General features: G+C 41.7%; 1 protein-coding gene across 1 annotated transcript in view; it reads left to right on the top strand.

Annotated features, from left to right (window-relative positions):
- Nucleotides 1-22,393, top strand: part of LCA5L (lebercilin LCA5 like) — a 39,774-nt gene that overhangs the window by 6,323 nt on the left and 11,058 nt on the right. Inside the window, exons 3-5 of the mRNA XM_032392585.1 lie at nucleotides 9,987-10,327; nucleotides 14,413-14,927; nucleotides 17,165-17,302. Coding sequence (XP_032248476.1) covers nucleotides 9,997-10,327; nucleotides 14,413-14,927; nucleotides 17,165-17,302 — 984 coding nt within the window. The 5' untranslated portion in view covers nucleotides 9,987-9,996. The remainder of the gene's footprint in view (nucleotides 1-9,986; nucleotides 10,328-14,412; nucleotides 14,928-17,164; nucleotides 17,303-22,393) is intronic.

Here is a 22,393-nt window from a genome sequence, read left to right as displayed (position 1 = left end):
TTCAGCTCAGGTCATGATCCCAGGGTCCTTGGATTGAGGCCCACCTCCAGCTCCCCGCTCCGCGGGAAGCCTGCTTCTCCCTCTCCCGCTCCCCCTGCTTGTGTTCCCTCTCTGGCTGTGTCTCTCTCTGTCAAATAAATAAATAAAATCTTTAAAAAAGAAAGGAAGGAAGGAAGAGACATCTGAGTCACACTCAAGGGAAGGGGATTAACACAAGGACATGAATACCAAGAAGTGGGAATCAGTGGGAGCCATCTCAGAAGCTACGGTCCACACTGAGTGCATTCCAAAGACAGCCTCGGAAAGGTATATGATGACCCCTTCTTCATCACTGGAGGCACTGGAATGCTCTAGTATGCTCTAGGGTAGGAACAGTGACAATGTGGAGGAATCACTGATGGATTCCCCAGCTGAATGAATGTCTGCAGTTGGGTGATCATTATCATAACAACAGTGAGGGTGCTGCCTCTGCCCCTTGATAACCAGTGAAGAGGCCTTGTAGTCTTCCAGATAGTGCTGACCACCCTTTCCTAAAACCAATACAGTACCGACTGAGTCTAAGCGAGCTTGAAGTGGTTCTTAGAGAAGGATTCGGGAATAGAACTGGTTTGGGAAATTCAAGCATAACTTCTTTGTTCTAGCATATAATTCCTGCTTGTACTGTACAAGGCAGATGTCCACTGCCTGAGCCTGGGTGGAAAAAGGGTTTTCCAGGTGGATATTCCCTAGGCTTTCAGCAGAAGCCCCAAATGGACGTCTCTCATTTCCTAACTCTCTCTGCTTCTCCCCTTTATCTCTTCCCTCTCTCTCAATAACTTCTCCCTTCCCACTTTTCTCTCAAGCTTTGCCTTACTTCCCTAGATAAATAATGAATAGAAGGGAACTTCCTCAGCCTGATAAAGGAAAAACCTACAGTAACATCACACTTAATGGTGAAAGACTGGACGCTTTCCTTCTCAGATCCAAAACAAGACAAGGACATCAACTCTTACCAACACTTGTATTCCACGTTGTACTGGAGATTCTGGCCAACCAATCAGGCAAGAAAAAGAAATGAAAGGGTCCATTTTAGGAAAGGAGAATTCAACTCTCTTTATTTACAGATGACATCATTATCTGTGATAGCATCTACAAAAAAGCTACTAGAACCAATAAACAAGGTTACACGATGCAACATCAATATGCAAATATCAATTGTATTTCTATATACTAACAGAAAACAATTGGAAATTGAAATTAAAAGATAATACCACTTGGGGCGCCTGGGTGGCTCAGTTGGTTAAGCGACTGCCTTCGGCTCAGGTCATGATCCTGGAGTCCCGGGATCGAGTCCCGCATCAGACTCCCTGCTCAGCAGGGAGTCTGCTTCTCCCTCTGATCCTCCCCCCTCTCATGTTCTCTCTCTCTGTCTCATTCTCTCTCTCAAATAAATAAATAAAATCTTTAAAAAAAAAAAAAAAAAGATAATACCACTTAACAATACCAATATAGGGGCACCTGGCTGGCTCAGTCGTTAAGCATCTGCCTTCGGCCCAGGTCATAATCCCGGGGTCCTGGGATTGAGCCCTGCATCGGGCTCCCTGCTCAGCAGGAAGCCTGCTTCTCCCTCTCCCACTCCCCCTGCTTGTGTTCCCTCTCTCGCTGTGTCTCTCTGTCAAATAAATAAAATCTTAAAAAAAAAAAATACCAGTATAACAGCAGCTATCATCAAAAATATGAAATATTTAGGGATAAATCTGAAAAAAAAAAAAAAAGATGTAAGAGATCTATGCACCAAAAATGACAAAACATTGCTGAGAGGAATTAAAGATGGCCTAACAAGCCAGAGGTGTGCCTTGTCCATGGATGGAAGGCTCAGTTTTGTCAAGGTGTTGGTTCTCCGTGAATTTATCTATCAACTCAACATGATCCCAGTGACAATCCCATTAGACTTTTTGGAAGAATTGACAAGCTTATTCTAACATTCCTGTGGAAACTCAGTGGACCTGAATAAAATATCCAAAAAACTTGGAAAAGATAGAACAGAGTTGGAGGACTAACAGTATTGCATTTCAAGATTAATTATAAAGCTGCAATAACCAGAACAGGGTGGTATTGGTGTAAAGGTAAAGAACTAGATGAGCAGAGCAGAAGAGAGAGCACAGAAACAGACCCGCGTATGGACATCTCAGTTGTAAAGATGCAGACGCAGTTCGGTGGAAAAGGGTTGGTCTTTTCAAGAAATGGTGCTGGAACAATTGATATCCTTATACAAAAAAAAATATGAACTTTGATCAATTTCTGATCCATCATAATTAACTCAAGATGGATCAAAATAAAACTATAAAATTTCTGGGAGAAAATCTTTGTGGCCTCCAGTTTTGTAAAAATTTCTTAGCTGCAACACCAGAAGCATCATTCTTAAAAGAACAAATTGGTAGTTGGGCTTCATCAAAATTAAAAACATCTGCAGAAACTTTTAAGGGAATGAAAACACAAGCCACAGATTGGGAGAAAATATTTGCAAACGTACATCTAATAAAGGACTTAATGTCCAGAGTATAAAAGAGCTCTGAAAAGTCAACCATAAGAAAACAAACAACCCAATTTAAAAACAGACAAAAGCTTTGAACAGGTATTCCATCCACCCCTGAAAAAAGAAGATATAAGGATGGCAGATAAGCACATGAAAAGATGTGCAGTATTATTAGTCATTTGGGAAATGCAAATGAAAGCCACAAGGGATATCACTAAACAGACCTATTAGGTTTTTAAGAAGAGATCGAGTGTCAGCAGGGGTACTGAGCAGCACGAACTCTTACACACCGCTGATGGGAGTGCAAAATGGTACAGCCACTTTGAAAACCAGTTGGGCAGTTTCTTAAGAAGTTAAACATATACTTACCATATGCTCCAGCCATTCCACTCCAGGGTATTCACCCCAAAGGAAAGAAATCATCTGTCCATACATAAGACTTGTGTATCAGTGTTTATACCAGTTTTACTTGTAATAGGCAAACAATGAAGAGAGCAGAAAGGTCCATCAGCAAGTGAATGAGCAAATTGTGGTGTAAGTCACACAATTGTATAGTACTCAGCAATTAAAGCAAAGAATGAACTCTTGATACACCTAGTAACTTGGATGAATCTCAAGATAATGATGCTGAGTTAAAGAAGCAAACCAAATAAAAGTGCAGGCTGTCTGATTCCATTTATATAAAACTGTAGAAAATGCAGACGTAGGGTGACAAAATACAGTCGGTGGTTGTCTGAGGTGAGGGTGGGGAGCAGGGAGCGTCAAGGGAGAGGAATGACACGGGGGCCCAGGGAAACTTCTGGAGGCACTGGATGTGTCGACCCTCTGGATGATGGTGGTCGTCTCATAAGTATATACACATGTCTATAATGATCAAATTGGACACTTTAAATATGTGCAGTTTATCATATGTCATTTGCATATTGTATTTCTATATACTCAATAAAAGGTTTTTAAAAAAAGAATTGTATCCCAATGGCTTACAAATTAGTTTTCTTATAAAATATATGCTCTCAGTAAGGCAAATACGTTGACCTATTGGATGCATTAAAAATGATCATTTAAATGTTGGTGAATCACCTAATAAACTCATTTAAGTGTTGGTACCATTGTTATTGAACTGCTTAATATGAAACCGTCTGGTCCCCATTTTTCTTATGACCTGTTTTTGTCCAAGACTACTATTAATACTAAGAACAATTATCTTTCTATTTATTATAGCAGAAAGAAGCACATCAAGTTTACCTAAAAGCTGATATTAATAACACTGATATTAATGAGTTCTAGTAAATCCCCGGGCTGGCCAGGTCACATCGTGGGCCTCACCAGGTTGTAAACATACTGTCTCAAAAGAATATAGCACTATGTAAAGCATTTATGACAACTTTTAAGTTTAGTAAATTCCAAAACAATTAACATCTTAAAGATATGGATTGAAATTATAGTTTGTGTTTACATCAGACCCACATGGGTAATCTCCTCACCTCAGGGCCCTTCACCTGATCACTGCAAAGTCCCTTTTACTACATAAAGTATTTGTGCCTTTTTAATTATGAGACAGTGATAGATCAATGAACCCAATAATTAATCCAAAGTTACTTATGTTTTTTTCAGCGAAATAGATTAGGTTGTGATAGTAGAGTGACTCTGCCTCATACCACGTACTATAGAAATGTATTAAAGGGACGCCTGGGTGGCTCAGTGGGTTAAGCGTCTGCCTTTGGCTCAGGTCATGGTCCTGGGGTCCTGGGATCGAGCCCCGTGTCAGGCTCCCTGCTCCTCGGCGAGTCTGCTTCTCCCTCTCACTCTCCCTCTGCCTGCTGCAGCCCCTGCTTGTGCGTTCTCTCTCTCTCTCTGTCAAATAAATAAATAAGTAAATCTTAAAAAAAAACAACAAGCTGACAGTATATCCACTAGATAATTGGTGACAATAAAGAATTTTCTATCCGCCCATCACACACACACACACACACACACACACACACACACACACACACAAACATTTCTTTATACTAAGACCACATTTTGGCCCATCCTATGGAAACTATACCTATTGCATTAGGTGAATTAGTGAGCAGGAAAGATTATGGACAGTTTTGCTAATACAGCATCTCCTCACTGAGACATTTTTAATTGCATGTGATTTTTTTTCCAAGCATGTTAAAGGAGCTACAATTACTGCCTCCTAGCTAGAGAGACCTTGCAAAATAGATACAGTATACAGTGGGATGATTCAGCCATCAATAGAGACTTAGGGTTCTTGCAAATCTAAATAAGGAGGGCAATAATGCCTTCAGATGCACCTTCTTTTTTTTTAAGATTTTATTTATTTATTTGACACAGAGAGAGAGACACAGCAAGAGAGGGAACACAAGCAGGGGGAATGGGAGAGGGAGAAGGAGGCTTCCCGCTGAGCAGGGAGCCCGATGCGGGGCTCGATTCCAGGACCCTGGGATCATGACCTGAGCTGAAGGCAGATGCTTAACTGACTGAGCCACCCAGGCGCTCCTGGATGCACCTTCTTTTTTATAGCTAAACCTATAAAACCTTCCATTAGGGTACATTTTAATCTGGTAGAACTATTTTATGAGGGAGATTGTCTATAGACATTAAGGCTTATTTGGCTCCAGTGGATTCCCATTAGAATTTTTTCCTTTTGGGGCCCCTGGGTGGCTCAGTCGGTTGGGCAGCTGCCTTTGGCTCAGGTCATGATCCCAGGGTCCTGGGATTGAGCCCTGCATCAGGCTTCTTGCTCAGCGGGGAGCCTGCTTCTCCCCTGCCTGCCACTCCCCCTGCTTGGGCTTGCTCTCTCCTTCTCTCTGTGTGTGTCAAATAAATAAATAAAATCTTTAAAAAAAAAAATTTTTTTTTAAAAGAATTTTTTCCCTTTTTATTTTTTCCCTGTAATATCAATGTTGATTAAACAAAGAGACCAGGATGGCTAGCTCTCTGCTATATCAGACATGGGACAATCAAAGCTCATTTTAGCCCTTTGTGAGCATGTGATTCAGAGGGAATATTTTTTTTTTAAATGTAGATGGAGTGGAGTATAAACACATCGTCAAACCTCAATATTCTAATCTAAGAAAGGAAAAGAATACTCCTCTACCCTAACCTCCTTATATTCATCATCTCCCTGTTCCTGTCATGTCAGATTCTAAGTGAGTTGTACTGATTAATCTGAAAGATTAAGGGATGAGTGATAATTTTCAATATAGTCTCAGATTTGGGGCTCAAGACTACAGGTAAAACATGAAAAGCTGAATAGCAAGTTTTTCCCATAGACTTATCACAGGGTTTGACATAATTTAACATTTTAAGGTTTCCGTGATAAATAAGTTGGTTCAAATTATGTCCATTTGGGGTCAAGTAGTATGGTTTATGTGAAAAAAAATTTTCAAGGCCGACAGACCTGGATTCAAAACTCAGTTCTCCTACTCTAGATTTGTGACCTTGGACGGGTTATTTCTGGGCTTGAGGGTGCTCATCTATAAAATAGGGTTACTAATACCCATTACGCAGGACTGTCCTCATGATGAAGTAAGCTACTCTGTGTAAGTTCCTAGCTCTGTGCTTGGCATACGGTCTACGGTAGTGACGGTGGTGATCATTATTCAAGCGTTCCCAAATACTGATTGTGCGGCAGCACTCTGCTAGGCCTGAAGTTACAACAGGAACAAGACAGTCTATCTTCGGGGAGTTTTCAGTCAAAGGACGTTAGTCAAGCAATTGTTCCCAGTAAAATAGTCGATGGGGAAATAGACTGACTCATGGCTGCATCTCTCGCGTAAAGACACAGAGAATGCCCTGGAGAGTCCTGGCATTTGTCCTAGAATTACTCTTCCAAGAGGGAACTAGTTTTCGTTGATTGCGTACTTTGATACCGTGTTAGGTATTTACAAACACTGTCTCATTTCTCCCTATAATAACCCCATGGCATCAGTGTTGTTATTCACGTTGTATAGACGGCCAAGATCACTTAACTGACAGACTCAGGTTCAAACCCATGTCAGTCTGCCTTCAAAGTGTCACCTTTGACGGGCACACTCCCACTCTTGTAGCTGTTGGAAAATTTGTGACTGTAAATGAAACACACTCTTGAATTAAGCCTGTATCCTACAATGCTGGGATGGCTTTCTCAAAGGAGTGTTCTGAGGAAGAAGGAGGGAATTTTTATAGAGGTTTTAGAAGAAGAGGTCAGCCAAGAACAACTGGTCAAAACTAATTCTTTTTTTTTTTTTTTTTAAAGATTTTTTATTTATTTATTTGAGAGAGAGAGAATGAGAGAGAGCAAGCACATGAGAGGGGGGAGGGTCAGAGGGAGAAGCAGACTCCCCGCTGAGCAGGGAGCCCGATGCGGGACTCGATCCAGGGACTCCAGGATCATGACCTGAGCTGAAGGCAGTCGCTTAACCAACTGAGCCACCCAGGCGCCCAAAACTAATTCTTCTCAGAGATTAGCAGCCATTAGCTTCTCGCAGGGATGTGGATTTATCAAGATGGATGGGGAGCAAGTTAGGAGCTGAAGTCATGAGCAAGAAAGGGTGAGGGGGGAATCCCTCCCAGGAACAAGGACAGGCAAGGCTATGAGGGCCACAGCGGGACATTTTTGGTCCTTTGGGATCTCGTACACCAACATTTCGGTCTCTTCTTAATCCATTTGCAAACTTTCTTTTTTTTTTTTTTTTAATTTTTTTATTGTTATGTTAATCCCCATACATTACATCATTAGTTTTAGATATAGTGTTCCATGATTCATTGTTTGTGCATAACACCCAGTGCTCCATGCAGAACGTGCCCTCCTCAATACCCATCACCAGGCTAACCCATCCTCCCACCCCCCTCCCCTCTAGAACCCTCAGTTTGTTTTTCAGAGTCCATCGTCTCTCATGGTTCGTCTATTTGCAAACTTTCAAAAGTAAGGATCTTTGCCTGTGTGTCTGTCCACTGTTAAACAGCAGAACGGGTCTGGAAAGATTGATTCTTTGCCTTAGGATGTGTGATGTTACCACCAGTGTGATGTTTGCTGTTGTGATGCTTAATGAAAAAATTCCTGACCTTGAAGGGGAAAAACATGAACAACTGCTTCACCCGTCTGAGCCCATCCCCTTCACGTGGCCGGGAGTAGACGATGTGAACGCAGCTTGTGGGAAGTAAAACCACTCACAAAAGATTAAGTACAATAATGATGTTAATAGTAGGATTATTGGGGCTAAGATTTCTGTAGCAGGGAGATGGTGAACCACCTCCTGTATTCCATGAGACAAAGAGAAAGCTTGAGAGTCGAGCCAAGGCAGAAAGAGGTAGAAACTGATTTACCAAAAAACCCCAAAAAACTCTTAGTAGAGAGGACATTAGATCCCTGTGGGGAAGTGTCTGGTGGCAGCTAATTTCTCTTTTGCTTTCTTGATAAAACAGAATTGGGGGTATTAAATGAAAAAAACAAAACAAAACAAAAAAACCCTTGTAAAGCCCCTGGGAGATGAGTTTGTCTCGAGTGCGCTGACCTAACAGATTCTCGCAGCATTATTGTGCCTTAGGGCAGCGGTATTACAGAGGATTGCAGAACCGTCTGGTGTGTAACTAAAGTTAGTGTTCTAGAGGGCCCACCTGTGGGGTCCTTCTTGTGTTTGATTTCATATTTTCTCCATTTTAAATTCTCACTTCAGACAACTAAGAGCTTATCAACAGTATCCAAAGTTCGTGTGCAGGGGCGCCCAGCTGGCTCAGTCAGTGGAGAGTGCGACTCTTGATCTCAGGGTTGTGAGTTCGAGCCCCACGTCTCACATAGAGATTACTTGAGGAAAAAAAGCTTGCGTTCATTGGAATCACTCTTTCTAAATTCCCGTGGATAAGGGCCACGTGAGGAGCTATGTAGTGGCTGCCCTGAGCTATCTTGGAGCTGGACCTCAGAGAGCTAACTTTCCTATGAAACTTTTGTGTTCTTGGGGAGTGTGCGTTTAACTGTGGGCTGTCGTCTCTCCTGGGGCCCTTCGATCAAACAAGAAGGGTGGAGTATTGCAGACCTCGTGGGGCGTGTGTAGGAGAGTTTGTGTGAGAGACACTGTCCCCCAGCCTTGTTTGTCACACAAATTACTCCGCTCAGTCAAGTTCAATACTACTGCCTAGGCTCTATACCAAGAACTTAAAAATAAAGTGGAAGTAAAATACAGTAACTTATTTTTCACTGACTGTTATCAGGGTGCTAGGAGCAAATGCTGAAGAGTTATTTTAGCTGCATGGACCCCTGAAGCAGTATGTGAAAGTTGCTTTGGGGAGTGATTCACTGAACTAAAACATTCCTGATCTAAACATTCCTGAAGAACTACTATGTTTAAGCCACACTGTACTTGTACTTAATTTGAATCAAATCTACCCGAAATAAAAGTGACTCTGTCTAGGTCTTAATTAAATTAAGTTTTTCAGCCATGGACTTCGGTTACAAGGACTTTGGACTATGTGGGATCTTTTGTCCCTGATGAGAAATTAGGATCACATCACAAAATTTCATTTTCATGTTTAGCTTTTAAACACATTTCTTTGAAGTCGGCTTTACTTTATTGTTGTTTAATTCCCAAGTAAGATTTTGCTTTTTCACATTGAATAGTTAAATTTATAATAATTAGACAAACTTAGTTTTGATTTTTCCAAATCCATTATTTATAAAAGTTCGGTCTTTGTGTAGCTGCAAATACAGTCAGTTCTTTATTGAACAAATGTGAACTTTCCATTGGATGGGTTGTCTTCAAAAAGTTTCCAAAACTTGGATGATTTTTCCATGCAAATCAGCATGTTTTTCTGACTTGCTTCTGTCATCATGTAGCATATAATCAGGAAAGTCATATTCATGTTATAATAGTCTAAATGAAGCACAGAAAGGAATGCAATTTTTTTAATTAAAATATAAAAAAGCCTATAATCATGGATCAAGTGTACATCCCTGGAACCCACTATTACTCTTAATTTTAGAATGAATATGAACTCTAGAGAACTAGTAGACTAATTAGTTGTATTCTATATTATATGTTTAATCTCAAAAGTGTGATTTCATTGCTAAGAAATAAAAGTGTGTGCATCTCCACAAATATGTCTGACTTTCCTAAATGTTGCACTTCATACAGGCCACCCACACTTACCAAGTACTGTCATTTTCTTCAAGGCAAAAAATGTCAGCATCCTTAGAGAATGAGGATGTAATTCACTAATTCATAAATTGTTGTCATTGTTGTTCTCTGATGTGAACCTTATCTTACGTTACCTATAAGCATAATCTCACCCAAGTTTGGTCTCAGGGGTCTTATATCTTATGTGGAGAAAGCATAAAAGCCAAACGGCGATTTTGCCAGAAAATAACTTCAAAGGAATGTGTTGTTTCCCTTTCCTAGTCCTCCATTTATAGTTAAATATAATAAAGCATAGGTTCATTTTAATGTCAATAGCTATAAATCTAAAAATACTTTTCTTCTGTCAGGTTGTTTACTATGTCTCTGGCTGGTCCAGCAGAAACAGACATAGACGGGCGTCTCCCCGGTGCGGCATTAGGACTCAGTAGGATGGCCACTGAGTGCGGGGGCCGCCTGGGCACAGGTGACTGTCCCAGTGGCAGTCCCGGGCACACCTCCGATAGGAGTGTTGACTATAGCAGATCCCAGTGTTCCTGCAGAAGTTTAAGTTCTCGCTGTGATTACTCAGAAGACTTTCTCTCTGAATGTTCAGAAACCGCTCTTAATAGAAATTATTTAGAGAAGCCCGTGATAAAAGAAAAAAAGGACGAGAAGAAAAAGTACATTTCTAAAATCTCCCAATCTAAAGGTAAGAAGCAACATTTCCCAAGCAAGACCAAATTTCTGTTTCTAATGACATTATTATTTAATGCGCTAGTATCTGAAGTAGTCCACATTCCATTTTATTGTCCTCCCATGTTTTAAATGTGTCTGTATAAGGGAACTTTTATAGAAGGAATTAGGAAATAGAGAAATTAAGAATCATGACAAAATGGCAGGAAGTTAGGCTGAAAATGTAAAGCCTAGCCCTCTTGCCCGACTTACCCTCCTGGAGCCCACTAGTGAGGTTGGTTCCGTTTTTAGTTAACAGGTGGCCTCGTTACAGATACTTGGATCTCACTGGCTTCTTGCCTTTCATCTCAGCAGAAGAACCAAGGTTTGAATTGCCAATGAAATGTAAAAACCTGTTTCAACACCCCAAGAAGATGGGCTTCAAGTCCGGTGAGGCAAAGATCATTCTTTGAAACAGGGGTGGTTCCAAAGGCTGTTAATAATGTCATTCCCTCGCGGACTATAGGAGCACCAACACCATCCATTCCTAACTGTCCAAACTGAAAGGAGCCTTATGATATCCTTGATCTCGCTCCTTGCCTCCCTGCCTGGACCGTGATGACTCCCTCCCATTTTAGGCAATCCTGGGCTTATAAATACCCCTAATAGAGAAATAGCTGAAAGTCTCTTCCACTTGACCATCAGAACTGCCATCGGTCAACAGCTGGAAAACACTTAAGCACTTAATTCTATATGTGGAACAAGCCTACCGTTACGTTACCCGTATCTCCCACCCCCAGCCTCCTGTGACCAGGTGTGCCTAGGACTCCCTGTGCTACTTCTGGATCATCTAGAATCTTCAGGTCCCCTTCTTCCAAGCTGTAGGGTAGGGATTCTTAATCTAAGACCCATGTCTGTGGGCCCCATGAAAATCTTTGCATATTTTGTGTCTATTTGGATTTGTAAACTTTTCTAGGGAGAAGGACCCATGAGCTTCTACCAGATTCTCAAAAGGCTAAAAGCCCCTTTCCCAGAGAGGTGGGAGCCTTACACTCACGGGCAAGGCCCAGGGTAGGAGATGAAAGGTCCAATTCCTTCTCTCACATGGGACTCTGTCAAAAGAAGTCTGTTTGTGGCATTTGGAAGAGATTATCACAATAGAACCCACATCGTCCCTAGGCTCCCTGGTTACAATCCCTTATCCACATTTGTAATTTACAAAACTCTGAAAATCAAACATTTTCTATATCCTTGGCACCTAAACTGATTTGGCAACAAAAACTAAGATGAGACTGATCTTTAGTTCACTTAGTGTGAAGAATCCTATATTTCACAAAAATATTCTTTGATTAAAGTCTGTCCCCAACCCTTCTGGGAGTACTATGGAAAATACTGTATACGCACCAGAATAATAATAATAATTCAGAAACAGTCTAGCCCCAGGGTTTTATGGGACAGGGATCATGGCTCTATACACTACATTTTATATTGATTCTACACTTTTGTGGGGCTACATGAAAGGCAGAATTTATAAAACTGTTTCTACAGGAACTGCACTTTGGGTTCTAAGTGCCTGATAATTTAACTTTTAAAAATTGTTTCCTCTATTATTCCACAAATATTTATTGAGTGTTTTATGCAAGATACCTGGTCATAAACTGGGGCAAATTAATTTTGGTGCAATCAAAATTAATTTAGTCACTTCATTAAGAGTAGTTTAATCATTAGGCCAAATCTGCCTCATTGTATAAAATGAGATAGAAATTGTAAGAGACACTTAACTCTAAGAAACAAACAGGGTTGTTGGAGGGGAGGTGGGTGGGGGGAATGGGGTAACTGGGTGATGGGCATTAAGGAGGGCATGTGATGTAGTGAGCACTGGGTGTTATGTGCAACTGATGAATCACTAAATTCTACCCCTGAAATTAATAATACAGTATATGTTAACTAAAAAACAAAAAAGAAAGAAAGAAATTGTAAATTTTGTCATTCTTACATGTGTAGGTTAGTGTAATGAGATGCAAAATCACTGACTAAACCCTGCTTCAACTTTCCATAACCTTAATTAGTATTCAAGTATGCATAATATGTATAGTATGAATTTATTCTGTATCACTCAAACACAAGTGGTATATTTACCTTCTGAAGCAAACAAGTCTGGTTCATCCTCCCCCAAACACCCACTAGGGTAGGCAAAAAATGCAATCTCGGGCATGTTTGGGGGATGGAGAGAGTGTGGGTGGCCTTACACAGATGAGAACACTGGGGAAGGGCTTCTGGTCCTTCATTCTCATCACTTATGTGCTCCTTGTCCAAGCACATTGATCACTAAGAGGCTGATTCCTCCTGTTTTCAAAGTACCCATGCCCCTGTATGCACACTTCTTCCTGGCGCCTTGGCCGGTGCTCCCACGGCCACAGGGACTCGTCCCAGGCACCCACTCATTCTGACTCTGCCCTCCCATCACGTGAGCACAGCATAAGAGAGAGAAGCCTTCACTGCCCACAGAACCCGCCACCCTTCATCCTTCTGGTCCCATGGAAATCCTTCTCTCCTCCAAGTCACACCACCCAAGAGTGTAAAATATTCTAAGTTGGGAGTCAGGCTTCAGTCATGCTGGACATGGTGTAGGACATGACAGCCCCATCCACCCCTGTTGTAATCCAGCCCGATCCACACTGCCTGGGTCTGGCGTTCCCCTAGCCAGCTCCTAAGGTATCAAAGTGCCTGGCCTTCCCGTAGGTGGCCTAGAGACTGACTTCCACTTTCCAGTTTTCAGTGTGCTCAAAAACCTATTCCAAAATACTCAAATATCCAACCAGAGCCCTTACTAAGTTGTTCCCAGTGGGAAAATAAGGACCTTTGGAGGCATAGTTGTAAAGACAGTCCATCAACTATTGATGTGATGCAGATACTATGATCGTGTCATCCCTGTGTAGTCTGTCATAGTCAAGATTGAAACACTTTATCCCCTAAAGCATCCTCGATTCCTGCTGGCTCACTTCCACTGCAGGCTGAACCTCCTTTCCCACCACCTGTGCTAAACGCGTTAAGCCAAGTCTCAGATGATGGGTCCACAGTTGGGCCGATAGCTTAAGGCTAGGACTCCAGTGACGCTGGTCACTAAGTGCTTTCTCGCTCCAGGATGAAGACCATGTTTCTCTTAGATCCCAGACTCTAGGTTCAGTCTCTCTCAGCATATAAATATAATAATATGTACACACACATATGCAGTGTGCACATATATGTACAGAAATGTCATACGGATGCACATACATATGGGACCGGGGTTCCGTCTCCCCCTTACTAGCTGTGTGCCCATCCGTAAGTGACTTCACGAAACATCAGTTTGTTCATCTTTAAAAGGGGATAATAATGCAGTGATGTTACATATACATTTGACATATTCAATGCAGTTATATAAGCTTGGTGCTTAGAAGCTGGGTGTAATATTGTTTAGATACATTTTGTTTAAAACAGACTTCTGAATACAAGCCAACTAACTACTTCCTTTAAAGCCCAATCAAAGTAACAGGAAAAATTGTCTATGTTGGATTTACTGAGAGATGGAATATCCGCATATTTCCTCTAAGCAGCTCAATGGCTTTCTAAGGGTCTTTTTGAATATATGAGGTCTTCATATATAACATTGGACTCTAAGGTTACGCTCGAATTGCCTCATAACATATTACTGGAAGGATTATATCAGATAATCTACATAAAGCATTTAGTTCAATGCTTAACACACGGTAAGCCCTTAGTAAATGTTATCTATTATTATGGTTTTTAGTATAGCTTTAATAATAGAAGTAAGTATAGGTTTTCCAGTCAAAGAAGACCTGCTTTTCAATCCATTCCATGTGACTTTGTGGTTATATAACCTTGGACAAATGACTTACAGTCTTCAGCTGTTAAATAGACTACTGCTGACCTTGAACGGAGTATTCTGCATATGAAATCCCTGCCCTGGAGCATGGCTATTCATTACATGCTCTTTCCCCTTCTAGTTTGCCTGTGTATGTGCGCACGTGTGTGGGGTGGGGGTGGGGGGAACACAAACGTGCATATCTGCATATGTGTATGCATATTACTAGTAACAAACTGGATTATCTGCTTACACAGGCCAGAAGGAAATCTCAGTTGAAAAAAAGCACAACTGGAATGCACCACTTTTAAATTCCCAAAACAATATGATTACCCAAAGAAGAGATGCTATGACTCATCGCATACTCTCAGCAAGGCTTCATAAGATTAAAGAGCTAAAAAATGAACTAGGGGATATCCATCGTAAATTGGAAGCCACGGTCATAGAAAACCAATTTTTGAAACAGCTTCAGCTTAGGCACTTGAAAGCTATAGGGAAATACGAGAATTCACAAAATAATCTACCTCAAATTATGGCAAAACATCAGAACGAAGTCAAAAATTTGAGGCAGCTACTTAGGAAATCCCAGGAAAAGGAAAGAAATGCATCTAGGAAACTTCGAGAAGCTGACAGTGAGCTGCTGAAGACTAAAGATGCCTTGCAGGCACTGCAGAAACTTTCTGAAGACAAAAACCTTGCAGAGAGGGAGGAACTTACTCAAAGATTGTCTATTCTTACAACAAAAACAGAGGCAAATGACAAAAAAATACAGGTCCGTATTTCAGAGGCCTAGAAATTGTAATGTTCCAAAATGGACACGGAGAGGGTGTACCTGCACCACGCTTGCCCCTGTGCAGTAGAGCATCACCAGCTGCTTTGCCTGCAGGCCACACCAGTGATGCTGTCTAAGGGGGGTTCAGGGGTGGGGAAGGGGAGATGTTCCTTCTGTGGTCTAGTGAGCTCATCCTGTGGCAGGGCTTGTTTGTCTGGAAATGACCATTCTCTAAGCCTGTTCGTGTGCTGGAAAGGTTGTTGGGTTGGGTTGGGTTGGGTTGGGTTGTATTGCGTTGGGTTGGGTTGGGTTGGGCTGGGTTGTATTGGGTTGGGTTGGGTTGGGTGGGTGAAACCTCTTAGAAGCTAACCTTCTACTTCATACTATTTATTAAAAGCCTACTTTCCTAAAAGCCTGCCCCCTGCATCTCTCCTGCCCCTTTCCTCATATTCCCTGGTCAACTGTCTTCTCACCACCACACAGACATTGTTGGTATGTTCGCAACAGAAGCGTTTCCCAGATAATGCTCCTGGGAACAGAGAGGGGAAAGGAACTACAATCATTGACATGAACACGTTGATCTTCCTGAATGGCACATGGTCATCAAAGGCTCGGGGACTGCACTATAAGGGATGATTTGGGAGAACACCCTGATTCTACTGAGAATTCTGCCAATTTTATGTCAGTCCTTGGTCTCTATGGACAAACATACTTTTAAAAAATTTACTGCTTAATGCCTTATTATATGATGGTAAGAGGCCGATTTTTTTATGAACTTGAAAAAAGAAAATATCAAGTTCATTTCATGTACTTTTTTATCGGTTACTTCCTCTTTGGTAAAAATCCTCCTCTTTTTTCAAAGAGAATTTTCTCCCATAAAACAGGCATGTGAGCTCCAGAAAATGATGAGCAGCCTCCTTTTCAGTCATGTAATTCATAATCCGAAGTTCTATTATTTGACCTTCCAGGTAATATTGGACCCATCTTAGCACGTGTCTATCAGGGAAAAGTAAATTTCTTTTTATCTCATCTACATATTTTTACATATACATGTTAAGTAGTTCCTGTTTTATATCTGTAACCAAAACCAAAAAGAATTCAAGAACTATTTTCTTATCAGATGCACTTAGTCATATGGGAAATTTTGTTTGGTTGTAGGGCATTTGGTGGTTGGAGAAAATGTTTATGAGCCAAAACATGTAGTATCTTTTTTTTAATGCTAATAGTTTGGAGACTGGGATTTTTAGTGATTATTTCATTCTTCTAGCTTACCATATTGCCCACTTTTCTTTAATGAGAAAGTATTACTATAATGCGGGAAAAAAGGAAAGAAAAGGCCTTTACAGCCAAGCCTCTGTCCAAGTCCAGACCAAAGAGCTCTGCAGTAAAATTCTCATGCTCTGCAGAGGATGGAGAGGAGGTGCCCGCATACCCGTGAGCCCTGGGTGCAGATGGCCGCGGTGCTGGCAGAGACCTTCTGGTCTTAGAATTCCTCCCTCTTTGGGGCGTGGGGGTGGAGGATGAGTCCCTGAAGGAGCTCCCAGGGTCCGTCAGCGGAGAGTTGAGCCCGCCTTCGAGCCCGCACAGCTGCCCTGCTGCTGGACAGCCCTCCAGCGACCGAGGCTCGACAGAGCTCCTGAATGCACCTGCCACGTTAGCAGGTCTCCGTGTTAGCACAGCCACTTGGGTTGAGTTTTAAAGCATGGCATATTTATTCATTTTCAAGAAATGTTCAAAGGTTGTTTGTATTTTTTAAATCAAATTCCAGAGTGTAAAAAACATTAGGTTCAAAATATATTGATTCTCTAGAGTTGTGATCTGGGGTTTTTTGCTTTTGTGTCTGTGTGTGTGGTTATATTTAGTTCTAATCTATGTCCCCTGTAGGAGCCATGCACTAAAATTGTATTAAAACTTCACACTTCTGGGCGCCTGGGTGGCTCAGTTGGTTAAGCGACTGCCTTCGGCTCAGGTCATGATCCTGGAGTCCCTGGATCGAGTCCCGCATCGGGCTCCCTGCTCGGCGGGGAGCCTGCTTCTCCCTCTGACCCTCCCCCCTCTCATGTGCTCTCTCTCTCTCATTCTCTCTGTCTCAAATAAATAAATAAAATCTTTAAAAAAAAAAAAAACTTCACACTTCTCATAAATGCAATTAGTTCCATTACAATTGAAGTTTTTTGTTTTTTTTTTTAACAATACTACACTGGTTACTGAAGAGTTGAAATATATACTGTTTTCAGAGCTTGGAGAAACAACTGAGGTTGAACAATAGAGCCTTTAATCGGCAGCTGGCCATTGAGACCCGGAAGACCTTAGCAGCTCAAGCAGCTACAAAGACTCTGCAAATGGAAATAAAACGCCTTCAGCAAAAACTTAAGGTACTTCTTTTAAAGCAAAATGTAACAAAATTTGTGAAGTTCTGCTTCCCAAAATATCAAAGCTATTCTTTAAATTATTTAACTTCAAGAATCTATTTCTCAAATTAACTTTTTGTCCCTACAACCATATGAACAGATAGAGGATCTGAAATTACTGGGATGAGTTCACAGCCTGGTGAATATGTGCTGTAACGAGAAAAATTAAATCTCTAAGCTATTCATAACAAAACTTCCTGTTAACATTCTCATTCCGTCACATGAATTAATATTACTGTTTTCTTATCATGTTAATGTAACCCAAACTAAGTTTTTTTTTAATTACCTTACATCATTAAAATATTGTGAGTAATTTTAGTGGCCAACAGATTTATTTTAAAGTTTCTCTTGGAAATGTTTACAAAACTGTCTTTTAAAGTGTGTTTTAGGGGCACCTGATTGGCTCAGTCAGTTGAGCGTCCAACTCTTAATTTCGGCTCAGGTCATGATCTCAGGGTCATGAGATAGAGCTTCGTATGTGGCTCCGTGCTCAGCACGGAGGCTGCTCCAGATTCTCTCTCTCCCTCTCCCTCTGCCCCTGCTCCCTACTCACACTCTAAATAAATAAATAAATAAAATATTTTAAAAAGAAAAAAAAATAAACTGTGCTTTAAAGATGAGAATTAGGGCGCCTGGCTGGCTCAGTTGGTTAAACGCCTGCCTTAGGCTCAGGTCATGATCTCCGGGTCCTGGGATCCAGTCCCACATCAGGCTCTCTGCTCAGTGGAGAGTCTGCTTCTCCCTCTCACTCTCCCTCTCTCTCTTAAATAAATAAATAAAATCTTTTACATATTAATCTCAATGTTTTGGATCTTGTTTGGAATCTGATTCAAGCAAACTTTTGAAAAATATTATAAGACAGTTGGAAAAATGTGAAACAAACTGAATATTTGATATTACGGGATTATTATTGATTTTTTTTGGAGGTGAAATGTTGATATTGTGGTTAGGTTTTAAAAAGGATGTCCTTGTCTGCTATAGATACACAGTGAAGACTTACATATTAAATTATACGGTGTCTAGAATTTGCCTCAAAGTAATTCCCAGACAGGGAATAGAATCAGAGATCAGGGAGGGTGGTGTGTAGTGAGAAACAGACAGGGCATGAGTTGTTCATCGGTGAATCTGGTTTTATTGGTTCATGGAGATTCACTGTACTATTTTCTCTGCTTTTGTATATTTTTGATATTTTTATAATAAAATCCTTTCAAAGGGAAAAATAAGAAAAATCACATTTATGCACAAAAAAGAGTTGAAATAGATCAAGAAGATGGGCTAAATACACATTTTTCATCCCTTCCTGCCCCAATCCCACGGAAATGACAGAAAACATACTTTTAAAACAATAACCTGGGGTGCCTGGGTGGCTCAGTCATTAAGCGTCTGCCTTCGGCTCAGGTCATGGTCCCAGGGTCCTGGGATCGAGCCCCGCATCAGGCTCCCTGCTCAGCGGGAAGCTGCTTCTCCCTCTCCCACTCTGCCTGCTTGTGTTCCCTCTCTCACGGTCTCTCTCTGTCAAATAAATAAATAAAATCTTTAAAAAATAAAAAATAAAACAATAACCCTTCGGGCGCCTGGGTGACTCAGTCATTAAGTGTCTGCCTTCGGCTCAGGTCGTGATCCCGGGGTCCTGGGATCGAGCCCTGCATCAGGCTCCCTGCTCAGCGGGAAGCCTGCTTCTCCCTCTCCCACTCCCCCTGCTTGTGTTCCCTCTCTTGCTGTGTCTCTCTCTGTCAAATAAATAAATAAATAAAATCTTGGAGGGGGGAGACAATAACCCATAACCCCAGAAAGGATACCACAATTGTACCAGAACTGCCAAAGAATTTCTGGAAGATAAAAGGATCAAAAACAATTTTTTGGACTGATGGAGAAACCAGACACAGATAATCACAACCTAAATCACACTGCAGAAAAATGGCTGGTGAGGTAACAGGAATGGGGAGGGAAACCCCAAACTCAGAATCAACACAAGTGACCAGCAGGAGCAGAGCCTTGGGGCAGCCATCTTCGCGTTTGGCTGAAGTGAGGTCCTCAAACTTGGCCACATATTCAGCATCTGGGGAGCTTTGAAAACTCCATTGCCCTGGCCACATCCATACCTGCAAAATCAGAATCTCCGGGGTGGGACCAGGCATCAGGAGACCAACTGCTGTCATGAGAGATGGGGACCTTACACCACATTCACCAGCAGATAAATGGGGATTCTGGTTTGGGCTGAGAAAGACATTGTTCACTCTGGCTTCAACTGTTGGGGATGATAGCGCATATCTAAGTGCCCTCCCTTCAGAACCCCCGTGGAAGGAACCAGTAAAGGACTAAAAGAAAGTAGACACACAAAAGCAAAGAGCTGGGGGCAAGTCATCGGGAAACAGTAGAGATTTGGGTACATTTATTGTGGACAGAAAGTGGGTGGAAACATTTATGTGGATGACACAGAGCAGAAGAAGCCACAGCAAGAGGTGCTGGAAAAGCATTTGTCCAGTGGAGGACAGGAGGGAAAAGCACCTGAGCACACGGGATTGAGTCACCAAGCTCACCTGCCCGTCCTGTCAACAGCACTCACAGTACCTGAGTCCAGCATCTTCCATCAGGCAGGAAGTTTGTGAATGAATTGCTTGAGAAAAAACCAGCCACCCAGGGTAAAATGCTGACATCCCAGGTAAAGCCCTTCAAAGAGTACATTCTGGAATGGGGGAGGCACTTAGTCAAATGACTTGCCTCAAAGTGAAACCTGACAGTCACCATGTCCCATTGATTTACCCAGAGCCAGCCTGCCTTCCCGTTCAGGAAAGAAGCCTACTAAAGAAATAAATTTCCATATAAAATAAAGTAAGGTAAATAAAATAATCCAGCCCCTTATTTTTAAATATGCTCAAGCAACCACATCTGTGAAGAAAACCAGCAGCATGAAGAAAGCACGGGAACAGCAAGCAGAACAGCTCACCCTGTAGGTTTAGTTTAATATCCAGGAAAGAAGATACTATGCCCATAAAGTAAGAATGTTATGAACATGGAAAAAATCAGAAAACAGCAAGTGAAAATTAAAAGATGATTCCAGCATATGAAACTCAGTAGAAGAGCTAGGAGATAAGGAAAATCCATGGACATGGAGGAAATCTCCCAAAAACAAAGAGCCAGAAGACAGATGAAAAACACATGAAGGAAAATGAGACACAAAGGATTGTATTGTACAAAATAATTTAAAACAATCCACTGGTTCATTTCCCATAACTCAGTCATTACACCCATGGCCTATCACCTGCATTCAGGATATACTCCTACCTTCTTTCCAGTCCTGTTTCATCTGGAAAAATGAGATTGCCTCTTATGCTTCATGGTCATCCGTGGTACTGACCCAAGGAGATATGGAATAGAAACTTCAAGGACGTTTTAGTGTCCTGACTGCTTCGGTCACTATGACTGCATAACATATTACTCCACAACTTTTAGTGGCTTAAGAAATGAGAATATTAATTTTGTTCACAAATCCACAATTCGGGCAGGGCTTGCAGGAAAGAGCTCATCTCTGCCACTCTTGACATCAGCTAAGGTGGTTCAAAGACGGGGCTGGAATTCTCTGAAGTCTCACACATATGTCTGCAGTTGGTGCCAACTGACAGCTGAGATCATACCTGGGGTGTTGGCCAGAACCACCCACATGTGGTATGGACTTCCTCACAACATGGCAGCTAGGTTCCAAGGAGAAGAGTGGAGAGATACAGACAGGAAGAGAACCAGTCACATAGCATCTCTTCCACCTCATTCCCTTTGTCAAGGCGGTACAAGAGGAGGAGCAATGGATTCTTGATGGAGAGTCACAAGGTTCTGGAAGAGTATGGGACCAGAAATGGGACCAGAAATATTGCTGAACCAATTTTAGAAAAATGCAGTCTGCCATATTAACATAAATCATTAATACCTGAGTTTGGGAGGGCATGGTCCCAAAGATCAGAATTTCTGTTTCTGTACTTTGAAACTCATTTTCTTTTCTTTTCTTTTCTTTTTAAGATTTTATTTATCTTGGGGAGGGAGGGAGGGAGAGAGAGAGATGGGGAGCACGAGCGGAGCAGAGAGGCAGAGGGAGTAGCCGACTCCCTGCCAAGCAGGGAGCCTGATTTGGGACTTGATCCCAGGACCCTGGGATCATGACCTGAGCCGAAGGCAGACGCTTAACCAACTGAGCCACCCAGGCGCCCTGAAACTCATTTTCGAAGTCATCCAACACCAATTCTAGACTCTGCTCCATTTGTAGAGTATGGGCCAAAGTAAGGGGATAGAATGTCAGTCTTCCACAGCTCCCAAATGAGGTACTGCAGCCCCACCCTACATCCGGGCTACAAGCTCACCCCTGCCAAAGTGGCATTGTCTATTAAGATATTGTTTCCTGTCTTTTGGAAGCCATCTATCCTGATCTTAATACGATTTCCACCATGACCCAACTTCCCATTGAACTCTGACCTGATAGTCCCTGAGCTTGTGAGTATTTTTTTCTATAAATATTCCCCAAGCATTCCATGAGCATTCCTAGATGTGGATTTTCCTTCTTATTGCTTCTCTTGATTAACTGATTGACCTCAACTACACAAGTATCCTGGGTTGCGTTCTGAACCTGTTGTCTTTGATTTTGAGCCCAGCTCTGTGGAGGGCACCCAGACTTGGACATTTGTTCCAAGCCTGAGGGAGGACTGTTCTTCACGTGACTTCCTTTTGCCCCCAGCCAGCCCTGCACCAGCCACCTGCCAGTCAGCCATTCTTACCTGCCTTCTTCCTGCTCTCTGCTGCTGAAGCACATACTCCACCCTCCAAGGAGCCGGACCAAATCAAAAGAAATAACTGAATTTTCCAGACGATCAACGCTTGTCCCTCTAAACATCAAAATCATTCTTGTCTTAACCAGTAGGGGTAAAAAAAAAAAAAAATCTAAGATCTTCTACATTATATTCTTAAACATAATATCTAGAATAAACTTGATCAATTTTTCATGGCATTAAAGTGTCCCCATTACTGTTCTTTCTTGCTAAATGCAGTGTTATCACAATGAGAAATAAAAAG

Source organism: Phoca vitulina, unplaced genomic scaffold, assembly GCF_004348235.1.
Source record: "Phoca vitulina isolate PV1807 unplaced genomic scaffold, GSC_HSeal_1.0 scaffold68, whole genome shotgun sequence".
Lineage (NCBI taxonomy): Eukaryota > Metazoa > Chordata > Mammalia > Carnivora > Phocidae > Phoca > Phoca vitulina.
The sequence above is the reverse complement of the archived record's forward strand: the minus strand, read 5'-3'. Positions and strand labels throughout refer to the sequence as shown.